General features: G+C 39.5%; 2 protein-coding genes across 3 annotated transcripts in view; one reads left to right on the forward strand and one right to left on the reverse strand.

The window, feature by feature from the left end:
* Window positions 1-22,675, reverse strand: part of nr6a1 (nuclear receptor subfamily 6 group A member 1) — a 106,718-nt gene extending 84,043 nt beyond the window's left edge. For both annotated transcript variants that reach the window (XM_062960741.1, XM_062960739.1), the window contains exon 1: window positions 22,335-22,675. In XM_062960741.1, coding sequence (XP_062816811.1) covers window positions 22,335-22,494 — 160 coding nt within the window. In that variant the 5' untranslated portion in view covers window positions 22,495-22,675. The remainder of the gene's footprint in view (window positions 1-22,334) is intronic.
* The window catches only part of olfml2a (olfactomedin like 2A), a 29,315-nt gene continuing 17,161 nt past the window's right edge, over window positions 12,844-24,997 (forward strand). Inside the window, exon 1 of the mRNA XM_062960738.1 lies at window positions 12,844-12,970. The gene's annotated coding sequence lies outside the window, so the exon portion shown is untranslated. The remainder of the gene's footprint in view (window positions 12,971-24,997) is intronic.

The raw sequence follows: 24,997 nt of genomic DNA on the forward strand, positions 1-24,997 counted from the left end.
GGGGGGTCAAAGACTACATGTCCAACAAGAACAGCAAGCAGGTGAAATGATGCCATGGAATGGGGATATTAGCCATGACTCATTATGTCATAAGAAGAGCATCCACATATCTTGCTAAAAAGGAACCACAATGTTGTGCACCACCAGCAACAAAAGCCACTTGGATTCACACCGAAAAGCCAAAATGTGGAGAGGAGGCTGTTCCCTAGGGATCGATCCTCAGTTAATGCCTTCCCAGCATTATCTCCACCCACCAAGACCTCGGTCTGAGAAAGCCCACAGAGATGCCGCATTTTGAAATCCCCACCGCTCTGAGGTTTCTGGGCAGAAAAGCAGTTAGTTAATCAGAGACACAAAGCAAAGACATTTCCCTTCTTTTTCAAGCAATTACACAAACTTGACAAGCAAAGTAATGTGGGGAAATTGTAAAAGAATAAAGGTTAGCCACATCTGGAAGAAATTCCACCCAATCTAGTTCTCTAAGGGTGGGAATAGGCAAAGCCTACAGCCCTGGCAAGCAGCCGTGGTGGCAAGGCATGGTAGGAGATACAACCCAATAACATCTGGAGAGCTGGAATTGTCTTTGAAGGGAGAGAAAAGGTGGAGAGAGAGAAGTTATTCTGTCTCACCTGGGCTCATACGACACGGACCCTTTGTGTTTCCATGTCTCCTTGTTTCAAACTCTGAGCAATATTGCTGCACAAAGTAGGCACAATCCGCCGACATGACCAAACCGCCAGAACTGCTCAATTCCTAAAGCTGAGTTTCCCGTCTCTGGGCTTTTCTGGAATAGGATCTCAGAGGAGAGGTGGGTGGCAATTTCTCTTATCTCAGCATCGGAACAAACCATCATCTATCATTACTAGTGCCGCTGCTGCAACTGCCGTTTTTTAAACACCTTTGGGGAATTACTGATGCTGAGTTCACTTTTATGGCTGCCATTCTTGTAGATGCTGCCTTTTTAAAAAAAAGAGCCAAGCTTTAGAGCAGGGGTCCTCAAACTTTTGAAGCAGAGGGCCGGTCCACAATCCTTCAGACTGTTGTGGGGCCAAATTATCATTTGAAAAAAAAATACAAATTCCTATGCATACTGCACATGTCTTATTTGTAGTGAAACAACAACAACAACAAAAGAACAATACAATATTTAAAAATGAAAACAATTTTAACCAACATAAACCTATCAGGATTTCAATGGAAAGTATGGGCCTGCTACTGGCCAATGAAATAGTCAAGTTAATTAGGATTGTTGTTGTTGTGTGACTTCAAGTCATTTCAGACTTTGGCCGAGCCTAAGTCTAAAATTAATTATTTTTTTACTGCATTTATTTACTACATTTATATCCCATCCTTCTCACCCCGAAGGGGACTCAGAGCAGCTAGTTGTACATACAATATATTATATTATTAGTATAGCACAATATTAGCATTATATAATTCTATATTGAACTATACCACTATACTATTATATGTTATGTAATATATATATATATATTTATTTATAGCATTTATATTCCACCCTTCTCACCCCGAAGGGGACTCAGGGCAGATCACATTACATTACACATATAGGCAAACATTCAATGCCTTTTAACATAGAACAAAGACAGACAAACATAGGCTCTGAGTGGGCCTCGAACTCATGACCTCCTGGTCAGAGTGATTCATTGCAGTGATTCATTGCAGCTGCTCTCCAGCCTGCGCCACAGCCCAACATATAATTAATGTTATTATATGGTATTATTATTAGTATTATATCGTATAACATAATATTATTATCAATATTATATGTATATACAATATATTATTTTATTAAAACTAATACAAAAATATTATATTATAAAACTGAGGGTGGGGGCCAGGTAAATGACCTTGGAGGGCCGCATCCGGCCCCCGGGCCTTAGTTTGGGGACCCCTGCTTTAGAGATGGGTTGAAAAATTTCAAGCATGAAGTAAAGGGCTTTTCCCAGAGCGCCTGGCCTGGGCTCTCAGTCGCCAATTGCTCCAGCGGCCATCTTTGCACGTAGGCAGAGGGACGGACACACTGATTAGAGCTATCGGTCAGATCTTTACATTTTATTAGGAAGAGCCGGGACATCACAGAAAAGTAAGCCAGAGGGTCAGGCCAAAGGCTCAGCAGATGGATGAAAAGATGGAGGGAAGGTGAAGGCAGGCACCCGCATTATCACTACGTTCCCACCATGCTGGGGACATGAAAGGCCAGGCTTTTTTGGAGCGGGGACCCGGAGGGATTCTGAACCTGAAAAGCTGGAATGGTTTCTGGAAGGAGCAGAGCGCACACAGCCCAAGGCAGTAAGTAGCAAGAGGATTCCTTCCAAAGTAATCTCCTCTCCCTCCCCAACATGTCTCCCCACTCCAAGGCTGGGCAATGCGCTCATCCCGAAGGACAATGGTTTTGTAAGACTTACAATAAGGTTGCGCTGCCCGTTTACCACCACCGGCCAAGATCATGCCGAGGGGGCGGTGTGGCCACCGTAGGGCCCCATGACTCTTGTGCAAATATTCACTTTGCACATTTGGAGTTGCACAACTGGAAAAGGAGAGCCAGCTCCCTGGCTTGTGGGGTATGTTTTCCCCAAAGCCTGGAGAAGAGGCTATTTGGGAGACTCCCATTCCCAGAATCCCCTCACCAGAATTGCTGGCAAGGATTCTGTCGGTTGAACTCCCCAAAACAATTAAATAATAATAATAATAACTTCATTTTTATACCCCGCCTCTATCTCCCCAAAGAGGACTCAGGACGGCTTACATGGGGCCAAGCCTGAATAAAAACAATCTATATATATATAAAAGAGTAATGAAATTTCAGCCTAGGACAAAACAACAAAACTGCACATCCCAGAAACACTAAACTTGGCAGCACAACCCCTCATCCATGCCTCTACGTTCATACAACAAAAAGAAAAGAAAAATAAAGTCCTAATTAGAGGGAGATGAATAATTGTTTTCATCCAATTGCTGCCAGTTAAAAGGCTAAGCTCCGCCCACTTGGTCTCCTAGCAACCCACGCAGCCCAGGGGACAGGCAGAGTTAGGCCTCACTTAGGCCTATTCCCCACTGCCTATAAAATACAGATTATCTGATTTTAACTAGATTATATGGCAGGGTAGACAAGGCCCTTCCACACAGCTATATAACCCATTTATAATCTTATATTATCTGCTTTGAACTGGATTATCTTGACTCCACACTACCATATAATCCACTTCAGTGTGCAGTCGGACACAACTGGACTTAATGTCAGGAGAAAACCTTTACCCTTTACTTTAACTACCATCAGTTCCTCAATACTTTATTTCCCATACCACCATACTTTGCTACAGCAACGCGTGGCAGGGCACAGCTAGTAGAAATATAAAGCACAAAGATAGACAAGAGACATGCACAATTATAAAAATTAAAGCCCTTTTCCTCCACTCCGGCTCTTCTGTGTGTCCTTTCCTGCCCGAGCCAGTTGCCTAGGTCTGCGCTGTGCCCATTTCACAGGCTAAAAAAAGTCTCAGACAACTCTGCAGGATCATTTTTTAAAAATCTGTTTCAACACAAATAGACTGCATTTCATGCCTGGCTTTAAGATTGCCATACCAACCCATTCTCCAAATGATAAATCAGATTTGGCTTTCAGCATTAGCCTACCGTGTTTCCCCGAAAATAAGACAGTGTCTTATATTAATTTTTGCTCCCAAAGATGCACTAGGTCTTATTTTCAGGGGATGTCTTATTTCTCCATGAAGAAGAATTCACATTTATTGTTGATCAAAAAAACTGAACATTTATTTTATACTGTACAGTGGTTGTCATTACAAACCAGCATAACCAGACAAACTGTGAATCCTATCAAGAATTTCTTGTTACTACCATTATTTCCATGTACAACACTTTATGGTACGTACATTTACCGATCCTGCATGCTCTGGTGTTCGGTTCGGTGGGCATGCTTCCAAACAAAAACTTGGCTAGGTCTTACTTTGGGGGAGGCCTTATATTTAGCAATTCAGCAAAACTTCTACTAGGTCTTATTTTCTGGGGATGTCTTATTTTAGGGGAAACAGGGTAGCAACTGGAGCCAAAATGGAAACCCAGCAGCTCCTTTGCAATTGGTAGAGCAACGCTTCTTCCTGATACCATGGCGCTCTAGGCCTCTGGGCAAGCTCCCCTCATAAGCCAGTGCCTTTCATCTGTTACTCAAGAGTAAGACACGTGTCCCATCCATCAAAGAGAAAGAAAGGGAGCCTTCTTCCTCCCTCCCTCCCGCCCTCCGTTCAGCACAGGTGGCCCCGGTTCCGCTTGGCCAGCAGCGTGGAGATTGCGTGGAGATTGCCTCTGTCATCTGAGCACCACGCCAACTGTCCCCAGCTGCCCCTCAACACACCGGTCAGAATTTGCGTCCTACAGCAAGCCATCTTTTGCCCCAAGGAACAAAGGCTGTGGGAGAACAAGGCACAATACGACCACCACATCCCAGAGGGAGTCAAACGGGCCGACAAAGGGCAGAGACCAACAGCAGAGGACAACCTGGTAGCTCTGATGAGAAGAGACCCACAAGAATGAAAACAGGGCTCAGTTACCACAGGAAAAACAAGCACACTTCTGTCTTGCAACCTGAAAACAAGGGAGCCCTGTGCATCAAGCAGAAGTCCAAACTAATCAAGTGGCTCTGCCTTTCTTGGACTGGCCAATGGATTCCCCATTGCAGCTGCCAAGGATGCACTGTGAAATACAAGGCTGGCCTTCCATTATGGAAGGTCTTTTTGGAAAAAGAAAGTGACCCAGCCTGCACTTCCAAGGTGATGGCCTTCTCATGCTCTCTCCCGCTCCACCTTCCTCTTCCCACTAGGCTAAACCTCCAACAGAACTTGCTCTGCTGGTTTGTGACCAGTTTATTAACAAGTTCTAAGATGCAGCACATTTGGGGGGGGGGGGGAGTGAAAGGCAAGGGCTGTCACTCACTGGTAGAGCATGTGCTTCATATTGGAAGGTGGCAGGTTTGACTCCCAACATCTTCTGACTGAGCTAAACAGACCCAAGATCCAACTCTGCAACTACCCTGTTTCCCCAAAAATAAGACATCCCCAGAAAATAAGACCTAGTCGAGGTTTTGCTGAATTGCTAAATATAAGGCCTCCCCCGAAAGTAAGACCTAGCAAAGTTTTTGTTTGGAAGCATGCCCGCCAAACAGAACACCAGAGCTTGCAGGATTGGTAAATGTACATACCATTTGTATATGGAAATAATGGTAATAACAAGAAATTTTTGACAGAAGTCACAGTTTGTATGGTTTGGTTATGTTGGTTTGTAATGACAACTACTGTACAGTATAGAATAAATGTTCAATTTTTTTGTTCAACAATAAATTTATTTTAAATTTATTTGTGTGTTTTTGTATTTGATATTATTGTATGCTGTATACTGTATGCTGGTTTTATATCTGTAAGCCGCCCCGAGTCCCTCTGGGGAGATGGTGGCGGGGTACAAAAATAAAATTATTATTATTATTATGTGAATTCTTCTTCATGGAAAAATAAGACATCCACTGAAAATAAGACCTAGAGCATCTTTGGGAGTAAAAAATAATATAAGACACTGTCTTATTTTCGGGGAAACACGGTAGTAACAAGAAATTCTTCATAGGATTCAGTTTGTCTGGATATGCTGGTTTGTGATGACAACTACTGTACAGTATATAATAAGTGTTCATTTTTTTGGTTCAACAATAAATGTGAATTCTTCTTCATGGAAAAATAAGACATCCCCTGAAAATAAGACCTAGTGCATCTTTGGGAGCAAAAATTAATATAAGACACTGTCTTATTTTCGGGGAAACACGGTATGCTGGCAATGAAGAATGCAAGGCATTTCTCCAGCCTGCTCCATCGCATCTTTGGGGTGCGATCAGAAGATCTTTCAGAACTGCAAGACACATTGAAGCCCTGGACCTGTTCCCAGCATCAACATCTTTGGATGCAAACTCCACTCTCAAGTGGGTTGTGGTCTCAATGGAGTCACCTCTTTCTGGGCAGTCCCTCCCTGCAAAAAGCAGCCTGGGTTTCTGTTCTGGGGCTAGTCCCCCCACCAAGGCCATCAAGCCAAGTTTTAGGAACATCCAGCTCTCTTCCAGAGAACAAAAGCAGCATATTTACTCTGATTTGATTCAAGGTCAGCCCAAGGCTCTTCCTCAGTAGTATTTACTGAAGGTTTGCTCTTCACACTCATTGCCCAACCCCGACTCCGTAATTGTTGCACTACGCACTGAGCATCTGAACAAAGGGTTGTTGTATGTCTTTCGGGCTGTGTGGCCATGTTCCAGAAGTATTCTCTCCTGACGTTTGGCCCACATCTATGGCAGGCATCCTCAGAGGTTGTGAGGTATGGAGAAACTAAGCAAGGAAGGTTAATATAGATCTGTGGAGAGTCCAGGGTGAGAGAAGAACTCTTTCCAATGCTAATTAAGGCGATTAACTGCAACATTCACTCTGGCTTCCAAGTGACAAAGAGTTCTTCTCACACTCTGGACCAGGGGTCCTCAAACTTTTAAAGCAGAGAGCCAGTCCACAATCCTTTGGACTGTTGAGGGGTCGAATTATTTGAAAAAAAAAATACGAACACATTCCTATGCACACTGCATATGTGTTATTTGTAGTGCAATACAACAATAACAATTAAAGAACAGTACAATATTTAAAAATGAAAACAATTTTAACCAACATAAACCTGTCAGGATTTCAATAGAAAGTGTGGGCCTGCTACTGGCCAATGAGATAGTCAAGTTAATTATGATTGTTGTTGTTGTGTGCCGAGCCTAAGTCTAAAATTATTTATTTATTTATTTACTACCTTTATTTACTACATTTATATCCCACCCTTCTCACCCCAAAGGGGACTTAGAGCAGCTGTATGTACATACATTATTATATTATATTATTACATTATCTATATATATAAAAGAGTGATGGCATCACGGCGACCCACAAAACAATAATACTACAAGCCCCCCAACCTCGAAATTTGACAACACAACCCATCATCCACGCCTCTAGGTTGATACAACAAAAAGAAAAGAAAAAGAAAGTCCTAATTAGAGAGAGAGGAATAATTGCTTTTATCCAATTGCTGCCAGTTAGAAGGCTAAGCTCCTCCAACTTGGTCTCCTAGCAACCCAAAAAATAATAATAAAAAACACTAAAAAATTAATACAATAAAATACTATAATAACAGAAAAAACTAAAAATAATACAAGAAAATAATAAAATATAATAAATAAAAATATAACTTACAATAAAATTAATAAAAAAATGCAAATAACGTCAAATAAAAATTACACAACAATTTTAACCAATACCACCACCACTTTGCCACAGCAACGTGTGGCCGGGCACAGCTAGTATATTATATTATATTATTAGCATAGCACAATATTAGCATTATACATTACTATATTGAACTATACCACTATACTGTAATATTACTGTATATGTAATATATAACATATAATTAATATTATTATATGGTATTATTATTAGTATTATATTGTATAACATTATATTTGTATCAATATTATATGTATATACAAAATATTATATTATTAAAACGGATATAAAAAGATTATATTATAAAACTAAGGGCGGGGGCCAGGTAAATGACCCTGGAGGGCCGCATCCGGCCCCCGGGCCTTAGTTTGGGGACCCCTGCTCTGGACTTTCCAGGGTGTGAGATGCCCTCCAAACAGGGGAAATGCAGAGGGGCAACTGTTTCTGCATAGGCAACACCCCGGACACTCTCTCTGGATAAGATCCGCTTCCTTTTCTCGCTCCCCACAAGGTCTAAGGAGCTTTGTCCTCCATGGGCTCGGCAACCCCCCTTCCCTAGGAGTCAGCTCAAGAAGCAGAAGCCAGAAGGAGACCAAAAGAAAGACTAGCTTAGAGAAATATTCCTCCTGCGATGTGCCAGGAGAAGTGTCAGAAGTGCAAGAGTTCCTCTTCCTTCCCAAACCTTTCTAGGTTGGGGGTCACATCCTTCGGATGCTTTTTGCATTTCCCCATCGAAATGTCTGCCACTGAATCAAGCTCCTTTCTTTCCTGCTGTTTGAGAACCAAATTCCAACCACATTACAAAACAATGGCCACCAGTTCCAAGATCAGAACAACAAGTCACAAACTGACTTGGGCCAATGCCTTGGTTCAATACAGGCCCTGGGCAGTAAATACCTCTGTGTCACGTCCCACTTGCTTTTATTGTGTTTGCAAACGAGGCCAGCGATGATAAGATCCTCGCTTGTTCAGGCTTGCAACACACAAGGGAAGGGATACGTGTCAAGGAGGCTTTCTCAATACTTCCTCCCTTGGTCAATATCATCGGCGGTGCCCCAAAAGAGGCCCCGCCTGCATCCCATGGGTCACTCCACGCGGTCCCTTGAACCTCCTCCGACTCAGAGCACCCCATTTCCCCCACACGGCTTGGCAGTGTGCAATCGCTGCTGGCCACATTCCTAGCAGCAAACGGACTCCATCTGACTCGCAGCAAAAGGAATTGTAGGTTGTGCTGAAAGAAGATTAAGGGTGGATTTGTGTTTGAAGAGACGTGGGCTCAGCCCTGTTACTGAACAGAAAACACTAAGCAGTGTGTGTCCAGCAGCACCCGGTTCTGAATTTCAAGGTTATGCATCCGTCCCACCAGCCATGATTTTCCACTTGCTCAGGTCAACAGAATGTGGGGTTCTAGTACAAAACAAAGAATTCCACAAGCCTGATGTCAGTTTTCTGGGATGCCAACACATAGTCAACACTGATGCTTACACACCTTGATCTTCCAAAGGAACAGCATTGAAACTATTTACTCCACAAAGGCTGCAGCAATGAGGACACAGAGATACCTTGAGGAACATGAGTAAAATACATAGAGAGCCTAGAAGAGATTTACTGACATAAATAACATAAATAACACAATAACATGCTATGCTAGTTTTATATATATGTATATATATGTATATATATACACACACACATATATGTGCGTTTATATATGTACACATACACACACACATATATATATATAGAATATAATTTACAATAATATATAATAATTATAACATATTGTCTATACATATAATATTCATAATATTATATTGCAACACGATAAAATACTAATAATACAATATAGTAATATTAATTATATATTATACTAGCTTTGCCTGGCCACACGTTGCTGTGGCTTATGCTTTCAGAGTGTTGCTCTTTATTTAGTCCTGATTTTAGAGATTATATTGTTCTGTATTATTATATCACAGCAATTATTACATATTATATTTATAATCTTACATTATCTGCTTAGAACTGGATTATATGAGGGCCCTTCTACACAGCTGTATAAAATGCACACGGAAGTGGATTATATGGCAATGTGGAGTCCAGATAATCCAGTTCAAAGCAGATAATATAAGATTATAAATGGGTTATATAGCGTGTGTGGAAGGGCCATATACTGTAATCCAGTTAAAATCAGATAATCTGTATCTTATAGGCAGTGTGGAAGAGGCCTAAGTGAGGCCTAACTCTGCCTGTCCCCTGGGCTGAGTGGGTTGCTAGGAGACCAAGCAGGCAGAGCTTAGCCTTCTAACTGGCAGCAATTGGATAAAAACAATTATTCCTCTCCCTCTAATTAGGACATTATTTTTCTTTTCTTTTTGTTGTATGAACGTAGAGGCATGGATGAGAGGTTGTGCTGCCAAGTTTAGTGTTTCTGGGATGTGTAGTTTTGTTGTTTTGTCCTAGGCCGAAATTTCATTACCCTTTTATATATATAGATTTTACATGTAATATTACTAATAATATTACAATATATTGATACAGTACAATATAGTAATTTATTACCAGTATTGTACTATGCTAGTAGTATGTAAATTTAATTTGTAAGCCGCTCTGAGTCCCCTTCGGGGTGAGAAGGGCGGCATATAAATGTAGCAAATAAATAAATAAAATACTGACCAGGCAAAACGAAGACAATTTGATAAAATGTTGGTTGCAACCACCGACACAAACTCTTGAGACAAAAGGAAATATCTCTGAGTGAAATGTGTCATTCCTTTTTCTTAAGAGGAAAAAAAGTCAAGCCTCGGGAGTCCCACCTACGGATTCTCAATTAAAGTTCCCAAAGCAACACTATTGTCTCAATCTCCCACTCTTCCAGCAGAGAGAGAATCAAAAGACTACTTTAATTCAGCCCAAGGCAAAGAATTGGCTTCAGCTCATCTGCCGGCATCTCCATGAAACCCTAAGCCTGCCTTCTGTGTAAACAGCTCTTAATTAAAAGTTGCAAATACCGCCCTCCCCACCGCACCCCAAAAGGCTTTATCTGGATCATCAGTTGATCAACAGGATCACTTCTGCTGCCTCCCCTCCCCTCACCCCAACTACAGCTCTTTTAAAGAAAGACTCCAAAAATAGTCCCAAATGTGCACAGAGGACAGAGACCACATTTTCCCATTTTGGAAAATGCTGGTCCCTGCGGTTGTTTTGTGTTTCTCTTGTGAGTCCACCTGTCTATGGCACGAAATGTTCAGTCACCTTCTCTCAGCCGGAACTACCTCACAGGCTTGTCGTGCGAAAAGTGAGGAGGAAGCCCTTTATGATACCTTGAGCTCAAACTTAATTCTGGTTTGCTTCCAACATAGACTTTATTGCAATTTCTAGAAACAGAAACATTTTCGGAACCGTGGTCTTCCCCTGCCATTGTATGCAGTAGAGTCTCACTTATCCAAGCTTCACTTATCCAAGGTTCTGTATTATCCAAGGCAGACTGCCTTTTAGTAGTCAATGTTTTTGTAGTCAATCTTTTAAATACATTGTGATGTAAATTCGTAAATACAGTAATCACTACATAACATTGCTGTGAACTGAACTGCTTTTTCTGTCAAATTTGTTGTAAAACATGATGTTTTGGTGCTTAACTTGTAAAATCATATCTTTATTTATTTATTTATTTATTTATTACAATGTTTATATCCCGCCCTTCTCACCCAACAGGGGACTCAGGGCGGCTTACAATAAAACGCATATATAAAAAATTATACAGTACAATATAAATCAGTTAAAAAATTATACCTGATAAAAACACATTATAAAATGTACAGTGCAGATATGTGAGTTTAGATTACACATTATAAGATAAAACACAAAAAATTATACAGTACAATATAAATCAGTTAAAAAATTATACCTGATAAAAACACATTATAAAATGTACAGTGCAGATATGTGAGTTTAGATTACACATTATAAGATAAAACACATTATAAAATATAGGTAGATGTCTTTAGTGGTTGATGTTGTATCATTACCCATTCTTTGTGGTTTTATGTGTTTTATTGTATTTAAAATGTTAAATTGAATTAATTATATATACGTTTTTAAGGTTTTTATAATGTGTTTTAACAATGTTATTAATGGATCTGTTTATATTGTTTTGTTTTTACGATTGCATTTTGGGCATTAAATTTTGCCAATTTTTGTAAGCCGCCCTGAGTCCCCTCGGGTGAGAAGGGCGGGGTATAAATGTTGTAAATAAATAAATAAATGTTTATTTTATTTGATTGACGTTATCATTGTTGTTGTTTTCATATACATTGTAACTGTTTTATTTTGCTTTTGTTTTGGGCACTGCCCCATGTTAGCCGCCCCGAGTCCCTTTGGGGAGATGGTGGCGGGATAGAAAAATAAAGTATTATTATTATTTGATGTTTAATAGGTTTTTCCTTAATCCCTCCTTATTATCCAACGTATTTGCTTATCCAACGTTCTGCCGGCCTGTTTATGTTGGATGTGAGACCCTAGTGTATAGGTTGCCAAAATAACTGCTTGTAAGGGGGGGACCATATGTCTCACAGAATGACAGAGTAACTGTTTTAAAATTTGCAAGGCAAGTCGAGGTGCAGTGAATCAAATACAGTAGAGTCTCACTTATCCAACATAAACTGGGTTGCTGACCTGAAAGCTGCCAGGTTCGAATCCCACCTGGGGAGAGTGTGGATGAGCTCCCTCTATCAGCTCCAGCTCCATGCGGGGACATGAGAAGCCTCCCACAAGGATGGTAAAAACATCAAAAAACATCCGGGCATCCCCTGGGCAACGTCCTTGCAGACGGCCAATTCTCTCACTCCAGAAGCAACTCCAGTTGCTCCTGACACGAAAAAAAAAATCCAACATAAACGGGCCAGTAGAACGTTGGATAAGCGAATATGTTGGATAATAAGGAGGGATTAAGGAAAAGCCTATTAAACATCAAATTAAGTTATGATTTTACAAATTAAGCACCAAAGCATCATGTTATACAACAAATTTGACAGAAAAAGTAGTTCAATACGCAGTAATGCTATGTTGTAATTACTGTATTTACGAATTTAGCACCAAAATATCATGATATATTGAAAACACTGACTACAAAAATGTGTTGGATAATCCAGAACGTTGGATAAGTGAGTGTTGGATAAGTGAGACTCTACTATACCTGCGAATGAAATTGGTTTCAATTTAAACCAGGAGAAAGGCGTCCTCCTCGAGTTCTCACGAGTTACGCAGCTGCCGCCACAAGAGAGGAGTCTGTGCCGACTGCCACGTCCCTTATGGGGCCTTCTAATCCGACCTAGAGCCTAAAACAGGAGATTATATAGATAAGATAGCCAACTATTTTGTTATATAACCGATCCAAGTGCAGGCCTCCCCTCTCCCTTTTTGGAAAGGCATTTGTTAAGGCGCCATGGATCACGAGCAACCGTCTTATCAGACCATAAGGGAACTCCTACAAGGGCAAAATGCAGAGGAAGGGGGAAGATCCTTTTCAGAACAACCACAGCAATTCTTTAAATGGTAAGATAAGGAAGTAAACAGAATGGAGGGAAGCTTGGATCTCAGGGGCGACACCGCTAACTAGTCACCGCTGAGCCATAAAAAGTTACCAGGTGAGCCTGAGTCAGTCTCTCTCTCTCTACATGACCCACCTGAGAGGGTTGCTATTAGGATAAAGTGGGGGAAAGGGGACCGCCATGTAGGGAGGGAACAATGGGGCATAAACATACCTAATACATACAGTAGAGTCTCACTTATCCAAGCTAAACGGGCTGGCAGAAGCTTGGATAAGCGAATATCTTGGATAATAAGGATTAAGGAAAAGCCTATTAAACATCAAATTAGGTTATGATTTTACAAATTAAGCACCAAAACATCATGTTATACAACAAATTTGGCAGAAAAAGTAGTTCAACACGCAGTAATGTTATGTTGTAATTACTGTATTTACGAATTTAGCACCAAAATATCACGATATATAGAAAACATTTGACTACAAAAATGGCTTGGATTATCCAGAGGCTTGGATAAGCGAGGCTTGGATAAATGAGACTCTACTGTACACAAATGTAAATGGCACTTGCCAAGGTGAAGATGAAGGGCCACCAAAGAAGACATGGGGTTGTAGGTTATATTTCAGTGGAATGCGAGGAATATTACTAATAAAATGCATGGGGAAGTCATACATTGACAGATGACCTGAAGGTATGCACATACAGTAGAGTCTCACTTATCCAACATAAACGGGCCGGCAGAATGTTGGATAAGTGAATATGTTGGATAATAAGGAGACATTAAGGAAAAGCCTATTAAACATCAAATTAGGTTATGATTTTACAAATTCAGCACCAAAACATCATGTTATACAACAAATTTGACAGAAGAAGTAGTTCAATACACAGTAATGCTATATAGTAATTACTGTATTTACAAATTTAGCACCAAAATATGATGTATTGAAAACATTGACTACAAAAATGTGTTGGATAATCCAGAATGTTGGATAAGCGAGTGTTAGATAAGTGACACTCTACTGTACACTTAAAGAGTTTCCATCCTGGAGTCTCCTTCTCTGGCAGTTTTAAAGCAGAGGCTAGAAGGCCATCTGCTTGGAGTGCTTTAATTGTATTTTCCTGCATGGAAGGGGGTTGGACTGGATGGCCTTTGGGGGTCTCTTCCAGCTCTATGATTCTATGACCCAGTCTTATACATCCATTTGTGGCCTGAATGCAGAATCAGTCTCTTCTTTTTAGAAAGACTGAACATTTTTACATGTCTCAAAACTCCTACAAATATTGTGCAAATCAACACATAAGCAGTAGGACATCTTTCCAGAACTTTATGGCCCTTTATTTCACCTACAGCATGGAACCAAAGGCAACCAAGGTTGGTTTCAGTTATAAAACAATCATGAGAAGCAACCAATTTAGGCTTAGGACTACGCTTGCGCTGTTAAGCGCTTCGGCAGCCAGATTAAGGCTCCAGTCTTACACCTGCTTAGGAGGCTCCCAGCCCCTCGGAACACAACTGAGCTCATTTCTAAGTCAAGATGCACACAATTGTGTTGCAAATGCAATTAAAAGCTGGGGGGGGGGGGGAGAGACCCAAAGACACAAGATTTTAACTACTAAATCCCTCACTCAACCCAAATGTAAATTTTGCAGAGGCCAGTGTTTCACTAGCAAGTGGCCATGGCTATTTTGTGCTTTGAAGGCAGAGGCTCCAAAGCATGGTTGGGATCCTCACAAAGGACTAGCTCCTTTTCAAGCCTATTCTGAAGCAGCAGGGAAAAAGCAGAATCCGTGGCCTGCCGGGAAAAACAGGAAAAGCAGAGTATGTGTTTGGATTGCAGCTAAGGAGAATGCAGAACTTTGGGAGATGGAGCAGGGTATAAATAAAGATTATTATTATTATGACACAACAAACAAGATAGATATGCTGGATTTCGTATCACAAAATCACAAGTCAAACACTTCCCAAGTGTCTAGGACTGTGTGATGTATTATTATTATTATTATTATTATTTTATTATGACACAGCAAACAAGATAGATATGCTGGATTTCGTATCACAAAATCACAAGTCGAACACTTCCAAAGTGTCTAGGACTGTGTGATGTATTATTATTATTATTATTATTATTATTATTATTATTATTGGAGCCTCCGATGGCCTAGGGGATAAAAGCCTCGTGACTTGAAGGTTGGGTTGCTGACCTGAAGGCTGCCAGGTTCGAATCCCACCCAGGGAGAGCACAGATGAGCTCCAGCTCCATGCGGGGGCATGAGAGAAGCCTCCCACAAGGATGGTAAAACATCAAAACATCCAGGCAATGTCCCCTGGGCAACGTCCTTGCAGACGGCCAATTCTCTCACTCCAGAAGCAACTCCGGTTGCTCCACACATGAAAAAAAATTATTTTATTATGACACAGCAAACAAGATAGATAGGCTGGATTTCATATCACAAAATCACAAGTCGAACATTATTATTATTATTATTATTATTATTATTATTATTATTATTATTATTATATGGAGCCCCCAGTGGCATAATGGGTTAAAGCCTTGTGACATGAAGGTTGGGTTGCTGATCTGAAGGCTGCTAGGTTCGAGTCCAACCCAGGGAGAGTGCAGATGAGCTCCCTCTATCAGCTCCAGCTCCATGCACGGACATGAGAGAAGCAAAACATCAAAGCATTTGGGCGTCCCCTGGGCAACGTCCTTGCAGACGGACAATTCTCTCACACCAGAAGCAACTTGCAGTTTCTCAAGTCACTCCTGACAGGGAAAAAATATTGTTGTTATTGTTGCCACCTGAAATAAGTGTCTCATTTGGGAAAGTGAAAGGGGTGTATGCGTGGAAAAAAAAGTGTCATTTGGCTACTACAGAATGACCGCACATCGGGAGCATGTTCGCAGGATTTGAAGGAATGGAGGCCTCCAGTGTGTTGCAAAATAAGCAGCAAGGGGTTTAAAGCACATTTTGAAAGGAAGGGAAAGAAGGAGAGAGGAAGAGGAGGAGAAAAAGGACAAGGAGCCCAAGGGGGGCAGGTGATGGTTTTGTGTGAGCGGGTGTTTTTCTTTCTTTAGAATTTATTTTGTGTATATTTGTTCCTTTCCGTTTCCCTGCCAGGTTTCCCATCACAATATAAACCTCCCTGCATTTGTATGGGGCTTCTTTTTTATTGATCCCGCCCGCCTTTCAAGAGGAAGAATCCTGGGTGTTATAAAATATTCAAAACGCCATTGAGGCTGTGAGATTGATCACTGGCCCGGCCAGGAAGTCGGAAGGAAAGCGCCCTTCAAAGGCAGAGAAGGGGGGAAAGGAGGTGGGGTGGGGAAGGGGAGCCCCATTTACAGTGGATTCACAGCCAGCAAAAGATACTCTACAGTAATTGATAAAAGGGAGAAGCATCGAGAGTGAAGGGGGGGGGGGGGGGCTGAGCAAAGAATTTGGGAGGAGGGGGATTGCAAGGCAGGCTTCCTTTGATGGGAAGGGGAGGAAGGTCCAAGCAAGGCTGGGGGAGGGAAGGAAGAGGATGGAATATTCCATCCACTCCTTGGCAGAAAAGAGAGACCCCAAGCCATATGGGGAGCAGTATTTTGGTGGAAAAAGAGAGTTTCCAGCTCTCAAGATTCCATCAAGAAATCTTTGGGTGGGAAAAAGGGAGTTGTAAGGGTTTGTGTGTACAAGTGCAAAGCAGAAAACAGCCCAGAAAACTCACAGCAACCTAGGAAATCCCGTGATGGTCACCATACCTCCGGACAACAACAAAAGCAGGATTGAGAGAGACTCCAGCTACACGGTTTACATGGAAAGAGAATAAAAATAATAAGAAGAAGAAGTTGACAAAATCACGATCTGCCAACTGCAAAAGGCCACCCTACTGGCATCTGCACGCATCATCCGAAAATACATCACACAGTCCTAGACACTTGGGAAGTGTTCGACTTGTGATTTTGTGATACGAAATCCAGCATATCTATCTTGTTTGCTGTGTCATACAATAAAATAATAAGTTTATTTATACCCCGCCTCCATCTCCTCCAAAGAGGACTCAGGGCGGCTTACAGATAATACCAGATAAAAGCAATAACAGTATACAATACATCAATAAAACAAAAACATACACAAATTATAAAATTTTAAACACTAACCTATAGAACTAAAAACACACACTTAATAAAACATGGAATTAAAAACAGCGAGGTTATGATAATAGACTACCGTGTTTCCCCGATAATAAGACAGTGTCTTATATTATTTTTTGCTCCCAAAGATGTGCTAGGTCTTATTTTCAGGGGATGTCTTATTTTTCCATGAAGAAGAATTCACATTTATTGTTGAACAAAAAAATGAACATTTATTATATACTGTACAGTAGTTTTCATCACAAACCAACATAACCAAACCAGACAAACTGTGACTCCTGTCAAGAATTTCTTATTATTACCATTATTTCCATGTACAACTCGTATGTACATTTACCAATCCTACATGCTCTGGTGTTCTGTTTGGCAGGCATGCTTCCAAACAAAAACTTTGCTAGGTCTTACTTTCGGGGGAGGCCTTATATTTAGCAATTAAGCAAAACCTCTGCTAGGTCTTATTTTTTGGGGATGTCTTATTTTCGGGAAAACAGGGTAAGTAAAGTGCATATTATAAGAATTGTAAACACAAGATACAGTAGAGTCTCACTTATCCAACATGAATGGGCCGGCAGAATGTTGGATAAGCGAATATGTTGGATAATAAGGAGGCATCAAGGAAAAGCCTATTAAACATCAAATTAGGTTATGATTTTACAAATTAAGCACCAAAACATCATGTTATACAACATATTTGGCAAAAAAAGTAGTTCAATACACAGTAACGCTATATAGTAATTACTGTATTTATGAATTTAGCACCAAAATATCACGATGTATTGAAAACATTGACTACAAAAATGCGTTGGATAATCCAGAACATTGGATAAGCAAATGTTGGATAAGTGAGACTGTACTGTAACAGGTAAAGTACTGCAGATTCATTGGAGATCAATTTGAGATGGGAGAGGCCCTGAGGATGGGATCACATATCCCATCCAATACTGGGATAATAAATAATATAAATAATTTATAAATAATAATATATTATAAATAATTATTAATAAATATTATATAAATTATTGATACTGATAATAAAACTTAATATTATTATAATAATAAAATAATAATTAATAATAATAAAAAACTTTATTTATATACCGCCCTATCTCCCAAAAGGGACTCAGGGCAGTTTCCAACAATAGTACAACAACATACAGCACATAACAGTATAAAAAACACATTATTACACAAAATAAAACCTTTACACTAAAAATAACAAGCAATAATAATACAACAGCTTTGACGAACAGGAATGACGGAAACACCTTAAAGAAACACCTTAGTTTAAGATGGATTTTGTAACTCTATCCCTTATCCAGAAATCCAAATTGCTCCTAAACCAGGCCTGGGCAAACTTTGGCCCTCCCAGATGTTTTGGACTGCAACTCCCACAATTCCTAACAGCCTACCGGTTAAAATTTTTGCCCAGGCCTGATCTAGATCTATATACAGTCCACATGGGTAGTTGGAATGATGACACCTTTGCTTTCTCATGGTTCCATGTACCCAAAATTATTCAAAATGTAATATATGGCTATGAAATATACCTAACGCTCATGTTTAGACTTGGGTCACGCCTCCATTACGCACATGGAGACATCCCCAAGATGAGAACCCAATCCAAAACATGTCCACGCATTCAATCTATGCAGCCTTTATTCCCCAATATAAAGACATTTTACTTAGCCTGCAAATAATCACCACAGCTACTATTAAAGGACATTCACATGTGTATTGGTGCATCTATTTAAACAAATAACTTGTATCGGAATAAAGGATAATTAATGATGATGATGTTCCACACCCTGCCTTCCCTTCCTTCCACCCCAACCTTGGGGGGATGTTGAACCACACACACATATATATGTGTATTGACATATTGGTATATATGCCATGTAAATAATATTTATATCAATACAGCTGACATGTCACTGTCCCTTCCCTTTGACCTCGGTACCTCCACATGGGTCACAAATAACATTTATATGGGTTGCTGTGAGTTTTCCGGGCTGTTGTGGGACCTCACAACCTCTGAGGATGCCTGCTATAGATGTGGGCAAAACGTCAGGAGAGAATGCTTCTGGAACATGGCCATGTACAGCCTGGAAAACTCACATTAACCCAGTGATTCCGGCCATGAAAGCCTTCGACAACACAACATTTATATAAATACATAATGTTGGTGATGACGCACACCCCCTTTTCTTCCACTCCACCCCAGATCTATCAACCCACAGAGGAGCCTTTGTGGAGGAAACAAACACCCACACTTTGGGTTGTTGTGTGCTTTTCAGGCTGTATGGCCACACAACACAACAAACCTGTGATTCCGGCCATGAAAGTCTTCAACAACACACCCACACTTTGACTTGTGTATATATACAGTGCAGAGCACAGAGCATATATAGTAGAGTCTCACTTATCCAAGCTAAACGGGCCGGCAGAACCTTGGATAAGCGAATGTCTTGGATAATAAGGAGGGATTAAGGAAAAGCCTATTTAACATCAAATTAGGTTATGATTTTACAAATTAAGCACCAAAACATCATGTTTTACAACGAATTTGACAGAAAAAGCAGTTCAATACGCAATAATGTTATGTTGTACTTACTGTATTTACGAATTTAGCACCAAAATGTCACGATATATTGAAAAGATTGACTACAAAAATGCCTTGGATAATCCAGAACCTTGGATAAGCGAGTCTTGGATAAGTGAGACGAATTACAAAATGACATTCATATGAGCGAATCTGAGGCTCCAAACAGCCCACCTTTCTTTCCCCTCATTCCTTCACCCCAAGTGAAATGTCTTGAACCATATGTATCTATATGTATACCTTTGTGTATATGATGGGACGTGCATATGGGAGTTGTAGTTCACCCGAACCCACTGAAACCATCTGACATTGGATCTAGACTACACTTCTCAAATAACCCAGGCACCGCTGGGTCCCCAAGATAGTGTGGCTATATGTGTATGTACATGTATATAAGTATATGTGCGGGTGGATATATATATGCAAACATGTGTGTATACATGTGTGTGTGTGTGTGTGTGTGTGTGTATATATATATATATATATATATATATATATATATACAAGTACATGCATGTATATATATATATGTAAGTATGTGTATAAATGTGTGTGTGTATATATATAAATGTGTAAATATGTATGTCTGCATATATTTTATTTATTTATTTATTTGCTACATTTATATCCCGCCCTTCTCACCCCAAAGGGAACTCAGAGCGGCTTACAAATTATATTTACATACAATACATTATATTATTAGCATAGTACAATACTAGTATTCAATTACTATATTGTACTATATCATTATATTGTAATATTATATATTATTGTAAATTATGTTGTATATTATATACTCTCTCTATATATATAAGTATATATATGTATGTGTATACAGAAGAGTCTCACTTATCCAACATAAATGGGCTGGCAGAACGTTGGATAAGCGAAAATGTTGGATAATAAGGAGGAATAAAGGAAAAGCCTATTAAACATCAAATTAGGTTATGATTTTACAAATTAAGCACCAAAAACATCATGTTATACAACAAATTTGGCAGAAAAAGTAGTTCAATACACAGTAATGCTATGTAGTAATTACTGTATTTAAGAATTTAGCACCAAAATATCACGATGTATTGAAAACATTGACTACAAAAATGCGTTGGATAATCCAGAACGTTGGATAAGTGAGACTCTACTGTTTATATAAGCATATTATGTAAATATATGTGTGTATATATGTAAATATATGTGTGTATATGTAAGTACAGTAGAGTCTCACTTATCCAAGCTAAATTGGCCAGCAGAAACTTGGATAAGCAAATATCTTGGATAATAAGGAGGGATTAAGGAAAAGCCTATTAAACATCAAATTAAGCGCCAAAACATCATGTTATACAAAAATTTGACAGAAAAAGTAGTTCAATATGCAGTAATGCTACATAATAATTACTGTATTTATGAATTTAGCACCAAAATATCATGATATATTAAAAACATTGACTACAAAAATGCGTTGGATAATCCAGAACGTTGGATAAGTGAGACTCTACTGTATATGCATGTATGCAAGTATGCATGTATATCTATGTAAGTGTGAATATATGAGTAAGTATATGTGTGTATGTATATGTATGTATGTATGTATGTAAGCCGCCCTGAGTCCCTGCGGGGAAATAGAGGCGGGGTACAAGAATAAAATTATTATTATTATCATTATTATTATCTATATATATAAAAGAGTAATGGCATCAGGGCAGCGGACAAAACAACAAAACTAAAGGTCCCCCCAACCTCGAAATTTGACAACACAACCCATCATTCACGGCTCTAGGTTGATACAACAAAAAGAAAAGAAAAATAAAGTCCTAATTAGAGAGAGAGGAATAATAGTTTTTTTCCAATTGCTGCCCGTTTGAAGGCTAAGCTCCACCCGCTTTGCCTCCTAGCAACCCACTCAGCCCAGGGGACAGGCAGAGTTAGGCCTCACTTAGGTCTCTTCCACAGATTATCTAATTTGCACTGGATTATATGGCAGTGTAGACTCAAGGCCCTTCCACATCTATATAACCCATTTAGAATCTAATATTATCTGCTTTGAACTGGATTATCTTGACTGCACACTGCCATATAATCCACTTCAATGTGAATACTAAACATAAAGACAACCATACAACAGACATTCAATACCACCACTAGCTCAACAATTTCTCACCAACACCACCAGACAACGCCACAGCAACGCGTGGCCGGGCACAACTAGTCTATATATATAAAAGAGTAATGGCATCAGGGCAGCGGACAAAACAACAAAACTACAGGCCCCCCCAACCTCGAAATTTGACAACACAACCCATCATTCACGCCTCTAGGTTGATACAACAAAAAGAAAAGAAAAATAAAGTCCTAATTAGAGAGAGAGGAATAATTGCTTTTATCCAATTGCTGCCAGTTAGAAGGCTAAGCTCCTCCAACTTGGTCTCCTAGCAACCCAATAAAAAATAATAAAAAACATTAAAAAAAATGGATACAATAAAATACTATAATAACAGAAAATAACTAAAAATAATACAATAAAATAATAAAATATAATAAATAAAAATATAACTTACAATAAAATTAATTTTAAAAATGCAAATAACGTCAAATAAAAATTACACAACAATTTTTAACCAATACCACCACCACTTTGCCACAGCAATGCGTGGCCGCGCACAGATATGTGTGTGTACATCTATTTCTCTATGTCTGTATGTCTGAATCTCTTCAGAGACCAACGTACCGTTCTGAGGGGGCGGGAAGGAAGGGGGCGGGGGCGGCGGGGGCGGCGGGGGCAGGGGCGGGAGTGGGGGCTGCTGCGGCCTGGTCCCGGCTCCGCCGCCTCCTCCTCCTGCTCCTGCCCCGGGTGCCGGCGGGGGCTCGGGCTCCGGCTCCACCTCCATGGCGGTCAAGAGGGCCTCGAAGGCGGCGAGAGGAGCGGCCGAGGCGAAGGCAGTGGCGGCAGCCGGCCTCCCCGAGCGCCCATCTCCGCCTGAGGAGAAAGAGCGCGCGCACCTCCGGCCTGCCTGCCTGCCTGCCGCTCTCTCGCTGACTGACTGAGGGAAAACCGCCGGCCGGCCGGCTCGCCGCACGCCCTTCCCCCTGATTGGTCGCCGGGGCAGCGAGGGGGAGGAGCCTCACGCGGCACGCGCCTGCGCCGTGATCACCCCCCCGGCCCCTGCCAACCAATCCCCGCCGAGGCAGAACATAGTATTATTATTCTTCCGAGAGCCCCGCCCTCTATGAATATTCATAACGTGCTTATGCATATTCATCACTACAACCACAAGACGTATATAGATAGAAAGGACTATCCTGTCACCTCTATATGCAGGGCTCAAATACAACCACAAGAGGGCAGTGTCGAGATAGAAAGGACTAATTAATCTATATAAAGTAGAGTCTCACTTATCCAACACTCGCTTATCCAACCTTCTGGATTATCCAACGCATTTTTGTAGTCAATGTTTTCAATACATCATGATATTTTGGTGCTAAATTCATAAATACAGTAATTACTACATAGCATTACTGTGTATTGAACTACTTTTTCTGTCAAATTTATTGTATAACATGATGTTTTGGTGCTTAATTTGTAAAATCATAACCTAATCTGATGTTTAACAGGCTTTTCCTTAATCCCTCCTTATTATCCAACATATTCGCTTATCCAACATTCTGGATTATCCAACGCATTTTTGTAGTCAATGTTTTCAATACATCATGATATTTTGGTGCTAAATTCATAAATACAGTAATTACTACATAGCATTACTGTGTATTGAACTACTTTTTCTGTCAAATTTATTGTATAACATGATGTTTTGGTGCTTAATTTGTAAAATCATAACCTAATCTGATGTTTAACAGGCTTTTCCTTAATCCCTCCTTATTATCCAACATATTCGCTTATCCAACATTCTGCCGGCCCGTTTATGTTGGATAAGTGAGACTCTACTGTATATAAAAGAGTGATGGCATTAGGGCAGTGGACAAAACAACAAAACTACAGGCCCCCCAACCTCGAAATTTGACAATACAACCCATCATCCACGCCTCTAGGTTGATACAAAAAAAAGAAAAGAAAAATAAAGTCCTAATTAGAGGGAGAGGAATAATTGTTTTTATCCAATTGCTGCCAGTTAGAAGGCTAAGCTCCTCCAATCTGGTCTCCTAGCAACCCAATAAAAAATAATAAAAAACACTAAAAATTAATACAATAAAATACTATAATAACAGAAAATAACTAAAAAACAATACAAGAAAATAATAAAATATAATAAATAAAAATATAACTTACAATAAAATTAATAAAAAATTGCAAATAACGTCAAATAAAAGTTACACAACAATTTTTAACCAATACCACCACCACTTTGCCACAGCAACGCGTGGCCGGGCACAGCTAGTATATTAATATATTAATTACCATATCTCCTGTATCAATTTAATGATATAATAATATATAATAATAGTATACTATGCTTGTATATACATGTAATATTAATAATATTATGATGTCATACAATGTAATAATAATTATAATTCACTATTATAATTGTATATATTACATGCAATATTACTAATAATATTGCAATATACTGTAGTCGTACAATATAATATATTGTATGCATATATACTTGTAAACCGCCCTGAGTTAATAATATATATATATATATATATATATATATATTGTATATACATGTAATAATAATATTATGATGTCATACAATGTAATAATAATTATAATTCACTATTATGATAGTATATATATCTTACATGCAATATTACTACTAATATTGCAATATACTGTATTAATATATTAATTACCATGTCTCCTGTATCACTTTAATATAATAATATATAATAATAGTATACTATGTTAATATTATAATATATTGTATATACATGTAATATTAATAATAATATTATGATGTCATACAATGTAATAATAATTATAATTCACTATTATAATTGTATATTTATCTTACATTTAAGATTACTAATAATATTGCAATATAGTCGTATCATATAATATACTGTATGCATCTATACTTGTAAACCGCCCTGAGTGAATAATATTATACTATACTAATATTATAATATATTGTACTAGCTGTGCCCGGCCACGCATTGCTGTGGCGAAGTCTGGTGGTATGGAAAATAAAGTATTGAGGAATTGGTGGTAGTTAAGGTCAAGGGTAAAGGTTTTACTTTACATTAAGTCCATTATAAATGGGTTATATACCTTTGTAGAAGGGCCTTGAGTCTACACTGCCATATAATCCAGTTAAAATCAGATAATCTGTATTTTATAGGCATTGTGGAAGAGGCCTAAATAAGGCCTAACTCTGCCTGTCCCCTGGGCTGAGTGGGTTGCTAGGAGACCAAGTGGGTGGAGCTTAG

This window comes from Anolis carolinensis, unplaced genomic scaffold (assembly GCF_035594765.1).
Source record: "Anolis carolinensis isolate JA03-04 unplaced genomic scaffold, rAnoCar3.1.pri scaffold_7, whole genome shotgun sequence".
Taxonomy (NCBI): domain Eukaryota; kingdom Metazoa; phylum Chordata; class Lepidosauria; order Squamata; family Dactyloidae; genus Anolis; species Anolis carolinensis.